The 13,758-nt window shown below is 42.2% G+C and overlaps 1 protein-coding gene across 19 annotated transcripts in view; it reads right to left on the bottom strand.

The window, feature by feature from the left end:
* tjp1a (tight junction protein 1a) overlaps nt 1–13,758 on the bottom strand; it is a 174,938-nt gene that overhangs the window by 132,551 nt on the left and 28,629 nt on the right. For all 19 annotated transcript variants that reach the window (XM_031810095.1, XM_031810160.1, XM_031810087.1 and 16 more), the window contains exon 2: nt 8,925–9,228. In XM_031810095.1, coding sequence (XP_031665955.1) covers nt 8,925–9,228 — 304 coding nt within the window. The remainder of the gene's footprint in view (nt 1–8,924; nt 9,229–13,758) is intronic.

The raw sequence follows: 13,758 nt of genomic DNA, 5'->3' as shown, positions 1-13,758 counted from the left end.
AGGTAGTGTGGTGTGATCATGTGTGTGTGTGCATGCATATACGCTTGTTCAAAAATGTGTGTTCCCGTGTGTTAGTATGTTGGAGGTTGGATGCGTGCAGTTGGGCTACCCTGGAGCAGGAGGCACCTGACTGCTCCACAGCTGGGCCTCTGACACGACAGAATCAGCCAAAGCAACACAGACAGACTACAGTCCCCACACACACACGCACACACACGCACACGCACACACACACGTGACTGACTGGGTTTACTAGGCTAACTGGGGTTATTGGCAGTATATCAGTGCAGTGATCTGCACTGAGAGGTGCCTGTGACCCCAAAGTGTAAATCTCCATTGTGTTAATTAGACAGATTGTTCAGCAATAATCAGCTTACTGTGGGGTTGTTCTAACAACATATCTAGATGTTTACACCTGTAAGACAGGTGAACACTCACAAACACACACACGTGCGTACACATACATATATATACGCATTAGAGGTCGGCCGATTATGATTTTTCAACGCCGATACCGATTATTGGAGGACCAAAAAAGCAGATACCGATTAATCGGACGATAATAATGATTATTACAACAATACTGAATGAACACTTATTTTAACTTAATATAATACAGGCTCCTCATGGAGTGCAATGAGAGGCAGGTGGTTAGAGCGTTGGACTAGTTAACTGTAAGGTTGCAAGATTGAATCCCTGAGCTGACAAGGTAAAAATCTGTCGTTCTGCCCCTGAACAAGGCAGTTAACCAAACGTTCCTAGGCCGTCATTGAAAATAAGAATGCGTTCTTAACTAACTTGCCTAGTTAAATAAAGATTAAATAAAATATGTAAAAAATATTATTATTTTTTAATTGGCCAAATCGGTGTCCAAAAATACAGATTTCCGATTGTTATGAAAACTTGAAATCAGCCCTAATTAATATATATATATATATATGTGAGTGAGTGAGTGAGAGAGAGAGAGAATGCACACGTCTGCACACTTATACAAGCACCCTCAAGACCAATGGTTCCTCTGAGGTAAGAAAGGCCTTAACCCTGATATGCATTGCAGTTTTTACCACTGACTGTTGTTTTCTAAGAACAAAGTCCCCGCCATGTGGGAGTTGTGAGGGATAAGATGAGTGCGTGGGTCTGCCTACACATGGGAAATATCTTCCGTCTATTCCGAAACACTCTGCAGCCCTTTTTTCTCTCATCCCTCATAAACTGTATCCATGTCATAACCTCTACTCCTCCCTCTCATTCATCATCCATTCCTCATCTCTCTCCCCTCTGTCTCGCTCTGCACTTAGCTCTCTCACTGGAGTATGCAGGGAGTTTTCATCACCTGCAGAATAGAATCATGGCAGACAAAGGCAGTTATCGGTCATCTCACTACACTGTGTTTACCAAGAGGCTCTGCCTATGTTTACTGTACCACCTAATTATCATACACAGGTGAAGAGTCTGAAAAGAGTTGCACAACAAAGCATTCAACTTAAATTAGTCTTCTGCATTTAGCCCAACCCTGTTGAACCAGAGAGGTGCGGGGGGCTGCCTTAATCAACGTCCACGTCATCGGCGCCCGGGGAGCAGTGGATGTTTGGGGTTAAAATGAAGGCTCTTCGTGTACAGTACAGACAAGTCAATAACGCTCAATGACATGTGGAACATTTCTCGACAACCTCCTTCATGAGTCTTGAAAACCTGCTCCTTTGTCCAAAGGTAAGTACAGTATACCTGAAGTCATAAACTGATCACAAATCTCCCCTCTCAGCTCATTAGTCTCAGGGAGAGTCCGTTTCAGATCTATGGCATTGTTTTATATAATCGATCCTCTCTGCTTCAGGGCTGCCAGACATTGGCAGCTGCTTTGCATTAGAAGACAAATGGGGGAGCCATAGGTTTTCCCTGAATAATTAATAACAGCATTCCCAGGTGAGTTACATCTCCAAACTGCCTCCTTCTTACTGCATTCAACTTCTGGAGGCTCTAGCGCTAAATTTAAAAAAATTCTCCTCAGCTAACATTTACAAAAATAACTAGAACGGCAAGAAAAACACTGCATTATGGAGTAGATCATTTTCTTAATCAATTATTCATGTTTTTGACTCCCATTTGTAAACCTCTATTACAATGGTCCTGGGCTACGTGAGGGAGAAAATGGATGCTAATGCGGCGACTGCATGTGAAGAAGCTAATGCAATGGCTATGAACTCAGTGAGGTGAAATGAAAACTGTCTCCTATTGTCCTGTGCCATTGTGATAGTCCTGAGTTGGAAAACAAGAGGGGATAGTGCCTGGTAGGCAGGGGATGCGATTGAAATATGGGGAGAGAACATGAAGTGATGCAGCGAGGAAGGAGAGGTGGAGATACTATTATGAATACCTTCTCTTGAGTGTCTTTGAAGAGTAGCCTGATTGAAGGATGACTCAGCTTTGAATAGGAAATCATATAGAATCATTGTGATTACCATTCCCTCTATCTCGGATCCCTCGAATCAGGTAAATTCAGTAAAATCATATCCGGAACATTCTATAGAAATATCTAATCCAAATTTAATCTAATCCAAGTGCATTCAGAAAGTATTCAGACCCCTTGACTCTTTCCACATTGTTACATTACAACCTTATTCTAAAATGTAAAACAAAAATTGTCAACAATCTACACACAATACCCCATAATGACAAAGTGAAAACAGGTTTTTAATTTTTTTGCAAATGTATTCAAAATAAAAACAGATACCTTATTTACATAAGTATACATACCCTTTGCTATGAGACTTGAGCTCAGGTGCATCCTGTTTCTACAACTTGATTGGAGTCCACCTGGGGTAAATTAAATTGATAGGAAATTATTTGGAAAGGCACACACTTATCTATATAAGGTCCCACAGTTGACAGTGCATGTCAGAGCTCTGAGACAGGATTGTGTTGAGGCACAAATCTGGGGAAGGGTACCAAAAGAATTCTGCAGCATTGAAGGTCCACAAGAACACGATGGCCTCCCTCATTCTTAAATGGAAGAAGTTTGGAACCACCAAGACTCTTCCTAGAGCTGGCTGACCAGCCAAACTGAGCAATCGGGGGAGAAGGGCCTTGGTCAGAGAGGTCACCAAAAACCCAATGGTCACTCTGACAGAGCTCCAGAGTTCCTCTGTGGAGATGGGAGAACCTTCCAGAAGGACAACCATCTCTGCAGCACTCCACCAATCAGGCCTTTATGGTAGAGTGGCCAGGCGGAAGCCACTCCTCAGTGAAAGGCATGTGACAGCCCACTTGGAATTTGCCAAAAGGCATCTAAAGGACTCTCAGACCATGAGAAACAAGACTCTCCGGTCTGATGAAACCAAGATTAAACTCTTTGGCCTGAATGCCAAGTGTCACGTCTGGAGGAAACTTGGAACCATCTCTACGGTGAAGCATGGTGGTGGCAGCATCATGCTGTGGGGATGTTTTTCAGTGGCAGAGAGTGGGACCAAGGTAAAGATGAACGGTGAAAAGTACAAAGAGATCCTTGATGAAAACCTGCTCCAGAGCTCCCAGGACTTCAGACTGGGGAAACCCTAAGCACACAGCCAAGATAAGAGGAGTGTCCTTGATTGGCCCAGCCAGAGCCCGGACTTGAACCCGATCCAACACCTCTGGAGAGACCTGAAAATAGCTGTGCAGCGACGTTCCCCATCCAAACTGACAGAGCTTGAGAGGATCTGCAGAGAAGAATGGAAGAAACTCCCCAAATACAAGTGTGCCAAGCTTGCAGCGTCATAAGAAGACATTGTAATGTCTAAGAAGACATTTTTTTATTTTTTTATCTGTGTCATTATGGGGTATTGTGTGTAGATTGATGAGGAAAAAAACAATTGAATTCATTTTAGAATAAGGCTGTAACGTAAACAAAATGTGGACCTCTCTCTCTCTCTCTACGTCTCTCTCTCTCTACGTCTCTCTCTCTACGTCTCTCTCTCTCTCTACATCTCTCTGGCTCTCTCCTCATACAATCTCATTTGTGATAGTGATATGGTGCTCCAAATCTTTCAGTGAAGAACACTGACTGCCAGCCTAAATGACAGCCAGGCTAGGCCTTGGGCTAAAACCTCCTCCTCCAGCTTGAGCAATAGATATTTCCTCTGAATTACATGTACCATCTGAAACATTCCCCTCCTATTGGAGGAGCATACGACCCCTGGGAGGGAATACAAAAAGGGAGATAGAGAGTTATGTGGTTTAAATGGTTCACTGTGGGTATTCCTTTTACACACTTCTTCAATGTAAGGGTGTCCCATCGCTAGTCAAGGAAACCTCAAAATTGTGTTCAGTGGAGCCATACAATCACCAGGACATAAAGGCCTTGTATTGTGTTTATGACTGAAGAATAGGCAACCCTCCAAGGGGTTGGCTGGCAGGGTGTAACAGGAAGGCCATTGAGGCTCTGGGGAACACTCACTCACTCAGACTCTTTTTTGCACACACACCGAGTCAAAATTAACTTCAGCCGTTAAAACTGTAGGTCTATATGAAATTACAGCATTAATAGCACTATTAATTTTGACTTCGATACTGATACCAGGTTTAGAATCACAATACTCGATGCCATCACGATACTTGATACCAAAACGATACCACAGCAAAAAAAGAAGGCGTATTAGTCAAAAATCACAGAATGGCACTTGATCCAGACAGATCTTTTGAGTTCAATACCATTACATCTGAAATTGAGATTTTGAATGTATGCATTAATTAATCAATTAAACAATCATACAATCAATTCAACACTGTTTTTTTTTAGCAATCTACTACATAACAACATAATGGTAATCATTTATTTGAATGGTAAATCCATTGATAATATGGGTAACTCAAGATGTAGCCTACTGTAGGTCTATTCACAATTCAGGTGAATGCATATTCAATAGGAGTGTGTGCATGCATTGAATTACTGATCTTGTTTTGCTGATTTCATGAGGCTACAGATGAAAGACAATCTGTTTCCCTTCCATTTGGAACTTGTTTTATTGTACTGATCAACAACGTTAGCATAGAAGAAGCAATCTCTTTAAGACCCATGACGTCAATCACAGTCTGTTCAAGGCTTGAGCAAAGATAATCTAGACTGGGAGAGAAGTGAGGTTGGGGGAGACTAAGTGAATGAATACAGTTTGTGGTGACAATCAGCTTTGTAATGAGCTATATTTTTGTGTAATGGTTTGCATATAATCACAAACAAGGTACTCTAGTGAATTGATGTTGGCTTCACCTGTAAGCTAGCAAGGACAATTAGCCTACAAAGCTGGAAGCTACCGGTATCTTCTTGCATTGTGGTGTTCTAGCCTGTACTGGACATTGTTTAGAGGAACAGTAATTAGCAGTTTCAACATTTCGGCCGTGTCGCATTATTCAAGTGTGTTAACATCTGTACAGCATAAGTGGTGATGCAGCCCAGACTCCCTGTGAGTTCAGTGGTTCTCCATGGCAGGCTAGAGCTAGCAATGAGGAAGTTGACCAGGCTCGGGGCTCTCGCGATATGGTGACATCGGCTGCGTTGACAGACTTGATACGCTCTCAATCAGTAAACGGCGTGAGACGTTTGACAGAAGTACCGAAAGTAACAAAAATTCTAGTACCAAATTGTTTTTCATGTTCTAGGATCGAAAAAAGCACAGAAGTTTCGGTATAACGTGCAACACTAGTGTGAGTGTATTGCTGGATTGTAGCTTGCTATACTAGAAATGAATGATTACATGTATGAGGAATGTATATGGTGGGGTCAATGGAGGTTGGATAAGAAGTATGGGTCTGGAAAGTTACTAAGTGAGGGAAAAGGCAATCACTTGGTTGCGGTCACTGATAAGGTTGGATAGCTGTGGATTGGTGAGGAATGTGGGCCGAGGTCAGGTCAGATGAAGGGAGAAGAAATAGCTTTATTACACACATCACTTAGCTTCCTGACTACAACAAATATGTATTGGCTGTTTAAATGTGCAAGGAGGAGAATAAATACTTGTGCTGGTGGAAACATGGCTTTGTCTTTTCAGCTGTTTGACCCATTGGGTTAATAAACTTAGTTTGAATAAACTTGTTTAGAGCTTTGACTAGTTGTCTGTTAGGTTCTGACAAACAGTGAAAAACTAACATTATGTGTGTGAGTGAGAGCATGAATGTGTATCCACTCAGGATAGCCATGCTGCTCTGTGCCACCTAGGCCAACGGCTGGTCCATTACTGCCACCTCCAGCTCCACCACATCAATAATGGATTAACTTCTGTAAAATGCAAATGGTGCTTTTCTAAATGTAGTCATAATGAGTCCCTCTCATGCACAGACGACAGGCCGGCTGCTGTGTAGGTGGCGAATAATGAGCCCCTCCCCAGACACATGAGGACAGGCCGGCTGCTGTGGAGGTGCCGAATGATGAGCCCTTACCAAAATACATGATCTCCCAATGACATCCTCATCAAAAACACAAAATAAGCAGATACAGCTGTTAGTTTCAGCTCCTCTTCCACTGGGTAATGTCTGAGTCTGTGTTGGTATCAAGGGGATTCTAGTGAGGGTGACGCAGTAAACACAAGATGTCTCATGACAGGTGTCTAAAGCAAGTGCAAATCTGTGTGTATTTATGTAAGGTGAATGTTACAAAATGTTGGCTATGTAAGAGAGCTGGCTGTTTTAATGCATGAAATGTCCTGTGTGTTCCAGTGGCCCTAAAAAGCAGTCTTATTGTGCATTAGTGGCAAGTTGGCATGCTCTCACTTCATAAACCGGTGGTTGCTTTTCCGACACCCATCCCCCTCTCCCCATTCAGAGCAATTCATATGAGATGACCAGAGAGGAGAAACCAACTGCCAGCCAAGCCAAGCTGCTCTCAGCTACTGCAGAATACCAGGGTTGTCATGGTTTTTAGAGCTTGATTCAAGCAGCTTACTATTTATCAGATTACTCTTTTTTAGAAGAATAAATCACTCACTCAGTCAGTCAGGGACATATGGAATGCTTGGGGTTTCACAGAACTCAATGCTGAACTGACAGAAGTCACATATTGCATAAGTGAAGGTGTTCTGGCAGTGTGTGTGTGTGTGTTTGTGTGTCGCTGAGAATGATTACCAAGGCTACATTGCACTGATTCCCTTTCCATACAAGCTTTCTAGTATAACCGGTGTGCCATCTCTGAGGGAAGCCACATGATAACAACATACAGTGCCTTCAGAAAGTATTCACACCCCTTGACTTACAGTGGCTTGCAAAAGTATTCACCCCCTGTGGCATTTTTCCTATTTTGTTGCCTTACAACCTGGAATTAAAATTTATTTTTTGGGGTTTGTATCATTTGATTTACACAAAATGCCTACCACTTTGAAACTGCCAAATATTTTTATTGTGAAACAAACAAGAAATAAGACCCCTTTACAATTTTTTTGAATTTTTTTAAACAAGTAATTTTTTTCACTTCAACAATTTGGACTATTTTGTGTATGTCCATTACATGAAATCCAAATAAAAATCTATTTAAATTACAGGTTGTAATGCAAAAAAATAGGAAAAACACCAAGGGGGATGAATACCTTTGCAAGGCACTTTATTCCACATTTTGTTGAAGCATGAATTCAAAATAGATCAAATACTCATCTACACACAATACCCCATAATGACGAATTAAAAACATGTTTTAAGAACCTTTTGGCAAATGTATTGAAAATGAAATACAGAAATATCTCATTTACATATTCACACCCATGAATCAATACATGTTAGAATGATCTTTGGCAGCGATTACAACTCTCTAAGAGCTTTTTTAAATTCTTCAAACTCTGTCAAGTTGGTTGCTGATCATTGCTCGACAGCAAGTCTTTCCATCGATTTTCATGCCAATTTAAGTCAAACTGTAACTAGGCCGCTCAGGAACATTCAATGTCGAATGTGCAAATCAAATGTATATTTGGCCTTATGTTTTAGGTTATTAACCTGCTGAAAGATGAATTTGTCTCTCAGAGTCACACCCTGATCTGTTTCACCTGTCTTTGTGATTGTCTCCTGTCGGGGTGTATTGATACACCTTCCAAAGTGTAATTAATAACTTCATCATGCTCAAAGGGATATTTAGTGTGAATCATTTCTGAAGGCAGTGTACTTACAACTATCACTGAGTAAGTGAGAGGCTTCCAATTTTCAATGAGATATATGTCTATATGTCTGTAGAGCCTATAGAAATCAGTTCAGCCTGTATCGGTAAGGGAAGAGGTTCAAATAGCAACTGCTTTTCATGTATGAGGACAGAGATCAAAGCTTTGCTTTACACCACACTCCATTAGAATACCATCTCCCTAAGGGAACCCAATAATGCAGCTAGCTAGTGGTTTTATCTTTCCTAAAAGTTAAAAAGGTAGTAGGCCCTATCTACAATTATTTTAAAAAGGGGCAAAATATCAACTTAATATGCTGTTCGTGAAGAATGTATTATTTGTCCCCAGATAAACAGGAAGTTACGTAACAATATTCATGATTTAGTTTAATAACACACCCCTATTTATATTCCCTTGTAAGCACTTACTTGAACTTACGTGTAGGCACTTATATGAACTGAAAAGCCCATTTGTACAGCAAAGACAGTCATCATGTTTGCTATTTTGGCAGGGAAAAGAGTAAAGCCATTTCCCTTTTAAATCGTCTCTTCGATGCCTTTGATAATATTAAAGAGTTTGTTTAGATTCATGACCTAACATTCAGAATTTGACTGCAGGGGGTTTAGAGAATTGCATTTAAGCAGCATTACGATAATGTATATTATTAATGAGTTAGAAAGGCCGCTGAAAAATTGAGGGTGACATATCCTCAAGTCCTCAGAAAACTGTCATTAGAAAGAATACATGCATATGCACACGCAAACTTGTGCACACATACACACACCACCACACACACATTTTAGTCCGTTTAGAACTTACATTGGAGTCGAGCAGGTCTATGCTGTCCAGGCTCTTGCTGCGGTGAATACGGCCCTTGATCCTGCGGAGGGAGGGCTTGCCCTGGGTCATGGGCAGCGAGAGTGTGGAGGTGGCAAACATTACACTGCATCCTCCTATAGCACCAGAACCACACATAGCACCTGCACGAGCAGCGGCACGAGCAGCTGCAGCATCTTCTGCAGCTGCTTCTGCTGAATCCTGAGCTTCCGTAATGGCAGCAGACGAAGCAGCGGTGCCTATCCCTGTGGCACCTATCCCTGACAATCCATCTGTGGGAGTCACCCTGGAACACAGAGGGAGACAGAGGGACAGAGACACAACATTTGCGTTAACATACAGTACATACATACAAAATTACCACCACACCACACACATTCAAAATGGAGGGACAAAGCTCAACGCTAGCAGCACAGGATGAACTGAGGTAAGAGACAGCGGATACTCAGCTGAATACAGGATAGATCAAAACGTTTTTTCCCTTTTCTCTTCATTTCTTTAAAGGACACTTTTCCCTGTTGGGTTGCGATGCATTCAAGGCAAGTGTGCATAATTGGGTGTAATGTCATGTGGCCCCCGGGGGACTGAGGTATGGAGCATCCTTCCGACTCCTCCATTATTCAGCCAGAGCTAGGCTTTACCATGCACCGCCACACTCTCCCTCTGAAGAAAACCGCTAGCTGAACAGAACCGCCAAGGCTACACTCATCCCCCCACAGACCCCCAGCCTGCGGGAATCCAGATGTTGGAGAGGATCGGGGCTTCTGGAGGCTATTCTGTCACAGCGGATCATTTATGCGGCTGCTGCTGCTTGGGGGAAATCTATAACCTTTATACTGATATCCGGTCCCACTGTCAAACAGCCTAAAACTGCTATAGTCCTCTGAGTTTAGGAATCAAAACAGGCAATGTGAAAGCTGTGAGGAGGCGGGAGAGGAAGTGGTAGAACTCCGTGTCAAAGATTGTAGGGAAATCACGATTAAGCTCCTAAAGGTTTGTAACAGCTTTGTAAACGTTTTTGAAATGGCTCCAACTATGGCTGCAGCAACAGCAGCAGAAGTACTAGAGCTCTGGGTATAGAGTGCTTTAGTGACATTACTGCAATACAATAGTGCTGACTACCCAGCCCTCCTTTCTGCAAGCTGATTACTTATTCAAGTAATGTCACGGCATGTATGGTAAGCACTTTCGACCTGCAGAAAGTTAGAGATCTCCTTTGCTTTTAAGAGCAGTAAATGATCGTGAAAGGGGTCTATTGAGAGGTGATTCTATAAAGACAACAAGACAGGGTCGAATCGGAATCTTCTGTGATCACTTTTGAGTTGTCACCATTTATTCACAATGCAACAAAGCTTCTCACAAGAAGAAACATGCTTAACTTTGAATTCAAATAAAACGATGAGCATCAAACAGAGCATAAGACCACTGCTGCATGTCTATAAGTGCCTTCTATATGTTGGTACCATTGACTGTGTCTCAACAGATTCAGAAGAGATGCAAGATAAGAGAACAGTTTTATCTCTGTTGATTCGTGATAGGGCCATACACATGCTGATGTATTCACTGGCACTGAAGTTACCGGCTCCCAAAACCAAAAACCTCTAGGACAAGCCTGGGGACTGCCTCCCCTCAGTGCCCTGCCTGGCATCACATTCCCTGCTCTGGCCCCGTGATGATGGCTGATGGGCAGCAGCCCTGATGTAGAGGCTGGAAGCTGCCTGGGCTTCTCTCCCATAACCTCTTCACTCGTCTGCGACTGACCAACCCAGCCCACGCACACCAGGGATTTACTTTCAAAGCTACCAGAGTGCTCTCTGTCTCACACACACACACACACACACACAATTCAATCTGGAGGAGCCTCTGACAACCACAATCCCAGAGTCTTACTGTTAATAGCAGCTGTGAAGAGGGGACTCCATTCATACAGCCGAGTGGCAGCGTAGAAAGCCCTGTGGGGTTCTGGAGTGAATTTCTAAGAATGAAAGACTTACATTCAGATGGATGGTATGGCACTGTAGCTGTGCTCTCTCTCTGCTCTGATACAGGCTATGGATGGAGCACTGATCATGGTACAGTACCTCTGGGTCAACTGGCCCATGCAGAGGGACCATGCAGAAGCTCTATGTGGTACACTCTACTAACCCATCTACATGAAAATAAAGCACACAGAAGAGTCCTTGTGAGAGTGGATACTTTGGAAACTTTGCGTTCCAACGAAACAGAAATAAACTTGCCGCATGTGCAAATATGGACTGCTTTCCTTGCTGTTGTGAAGAAAGGCAGTAAATTTGTGAGCAGCTTAGACTCAAACACTGTTTGTCCTATCCCTTGCGTACCCTTACAACAAACAATGCATAAACTATAAGAAAAGAAAAAAGAAAAGAAAAATGTAAGCAGTAACTCTTGCGAGAGGTGAAGTTTATGAATATTACATGAAGATTTGTCCAGAAATAGAGAATCTCCCTTACTGCAGAGGACTGAAGAGGTCATCACTGCGTTTTACTGACAACCTTAGCATGGTTCTTGATACACACGTCTTGTACCAGCCTGGTCTGATAAACTAGACGCAACATAGTAAATGTAAATCCGGGATACTCAAGTTAGTACAGTGCCTTGCGAAAGTATTCGGCCCCCTTGAACTTTGCAACCTTTTGCCACATTTCAGGCTTCAAACATAAAGATATAAAACTGTATTTTTTTGTGAAGAATCAACAACAAGTGGGACACAATCATGAAGTGGAACGACATTTATTGGATATTTCAAACTTTTTTAACAAATCAAAAACTGAAAAATTGGGCGTGCAAAATGATTCAGCCCCCTTAAGGTAATACTTTGTAGTGCCACCTTTTGCTGCGATTACAGCTGTAAGTCGCTTGGGGTATGTCTCTATCAGTTTTGCACATCGGGAGACTGACATTTTTTCCCATTCCTCCTTGCAAAACAGCTCGAGCTCAGTGAGGTTGGATGGAGAGCATTTGTGAACAGCAGTTTTCAGTTCTTTCCACAGATTCTCGATTGGATTCAGGTCTGAACTTTGACTTGGCCATTCTAACACCTGAATATGTTTATTTTTGAACCATTCCATTGTAGATTTTGCTTTATGTTTTGGATCATTGTCTTGTTGGAAGACAAATCTCCGTCCCAGTCTCAGGTCTTTTGCAGACTCCATCAGGTTTTCTTCCAGAATGGTCCTGTATTTGGCTCCATCCATCTTCCCATCAATTTGAACCATCTTCCATGTCCCTGCTGAAGAAAAGCAGGCCCAAACCATGATGCTGCCACCACCATGTTTGACAGTGGGGATGGTGTGTTCAGGGTGATGCGCTGTGTTGCTTTTACGCCAAACATAACATTTTGCATTGTTGCCAAAAAGTTCAATTTTGGTTTCATCTGACCAGAGCACCTTCTTCCACATGTTCGGTGTGTTTCCCAGGTGGCTTGTGGCAAACTTTAAACGACACTTTTTATGGATATCTTTAAGCAATGGCTTTCTTCTTGCCACTTTTTCATAAAGGCCAGATTTGTGCAATATACGACTGATTGTTGTCCTATGGACAGAGTCTCCCACCTCAGCTGTAGATCTCTGCAGTTCATCCAGAGTGATCATGGGCCTCTTGGCTGCATCTCTGATCAGTCTTCTCCTTGTATGAGCTGAAAGTTTAGAGGGACGGCCAGGTCTTGGTAGATTTGCAGTGGTCTGATACTCCTTCCATTTCAATATTATCGCTTGCACAGTGCTCCTTGGGATGTTTAAAGCTTGGGAAATCTTTTTGTATCCAAATCCGTCTTTAAACTTCTTCACAACAGTATCTCGGACCTGCCTGGTGTGTTCCTTGTTCTTCATGATGCTCTCTGCGCTTTTATCGGACCTCTGAGACTATCACAGTGCAGGTGCATTTATACAGAGACTTGATTACACACAGGTGGATTGTATTTATCATCATTAGTCATTTAGGTCAACATTGGATCATTCAGAGATCCTCACTGAACTTCTGGAGAGAGTTTGCTGCACTGAAAGTAAAGGGGCTGAATAATTTTGCACGCCCAATTTTTCAGTTTTTGATTTGTTAAAAAAGTTTGAAATATCCAATAAATGTCGTTCCACTTCATGATTGTGTCCCACTTGTTGTTGATTCTTCACCAAAAAATACAGTTTTATATCTTTATGTTTTAAGCCTGAAATGTGGCAAAAGGTTGCAAAGTTCAAGGGGGCCGAATACTTTCGCAAGGCACTGTATGATGTGCTACGTTTGGTATGGTTACATAAGACAGAAGGTTACTTAATTAAGGCAAAGACAAACGTAGGGTGGTTGGTCTGGGTGGATTGGTGGGCGTCTAGCAACCGTCTAGCAACCAAAAGGTTGCAAGTTAGAATCTCATCACGGACAAATTAGCAACTTCTTTTTAGCAACTTTTTAATACTTACAAATTTTTTGCTACTTTGCATGTGAGCTAACCCTTCCCCCAATCCTAGCATTTACCCTTTTAGCTAACCCTTTAACTAACCCTTTAACTTCTTATGGCTGGGGGGCAGTATTGAGTAGCTTGGATGAATAAGGTGCCCAGAGTAAACGGCCTGCTACTCAGGCCCAGGAGCAAAGATATGCATGGTATTAGTAGATTTGGATATAAAACACTTGGATATAAAACTGTTTGAATGATGTCTGTGAGTATAACAAAACTCATATGGCAGGAAAAAACCTGATAAAAAATCCAACCAGGAAGTGGGAAATCTGAGGTTTTTAGGTTTTCAACTCTTTGCCTATCCAAAATACAGTGTAAATTATATAACGTTTTTGACTTTGTCTGGAC

Source organism: Oncorhynchus kisutch, linkage group LG3 (assembly GCF_002021735.2).
Source record: "Oncorhynchus kisutch isolate 150728-3 linkage group LG3, Okis_V2, whole genome shotgun sequence".
Taxonomy (NCBI): domain Eukaryota; kingdom Metazoa; phylum Chordata; class Actinopteri; order Salmoniformes; family Salmonidae; genus Oncorhynchus; species Oncorhynchus kisutch.
Note: the sequence above shows the minus strand (reverse complement) of the source record. Positions and strands in the feature narration are given on the sequence as shown.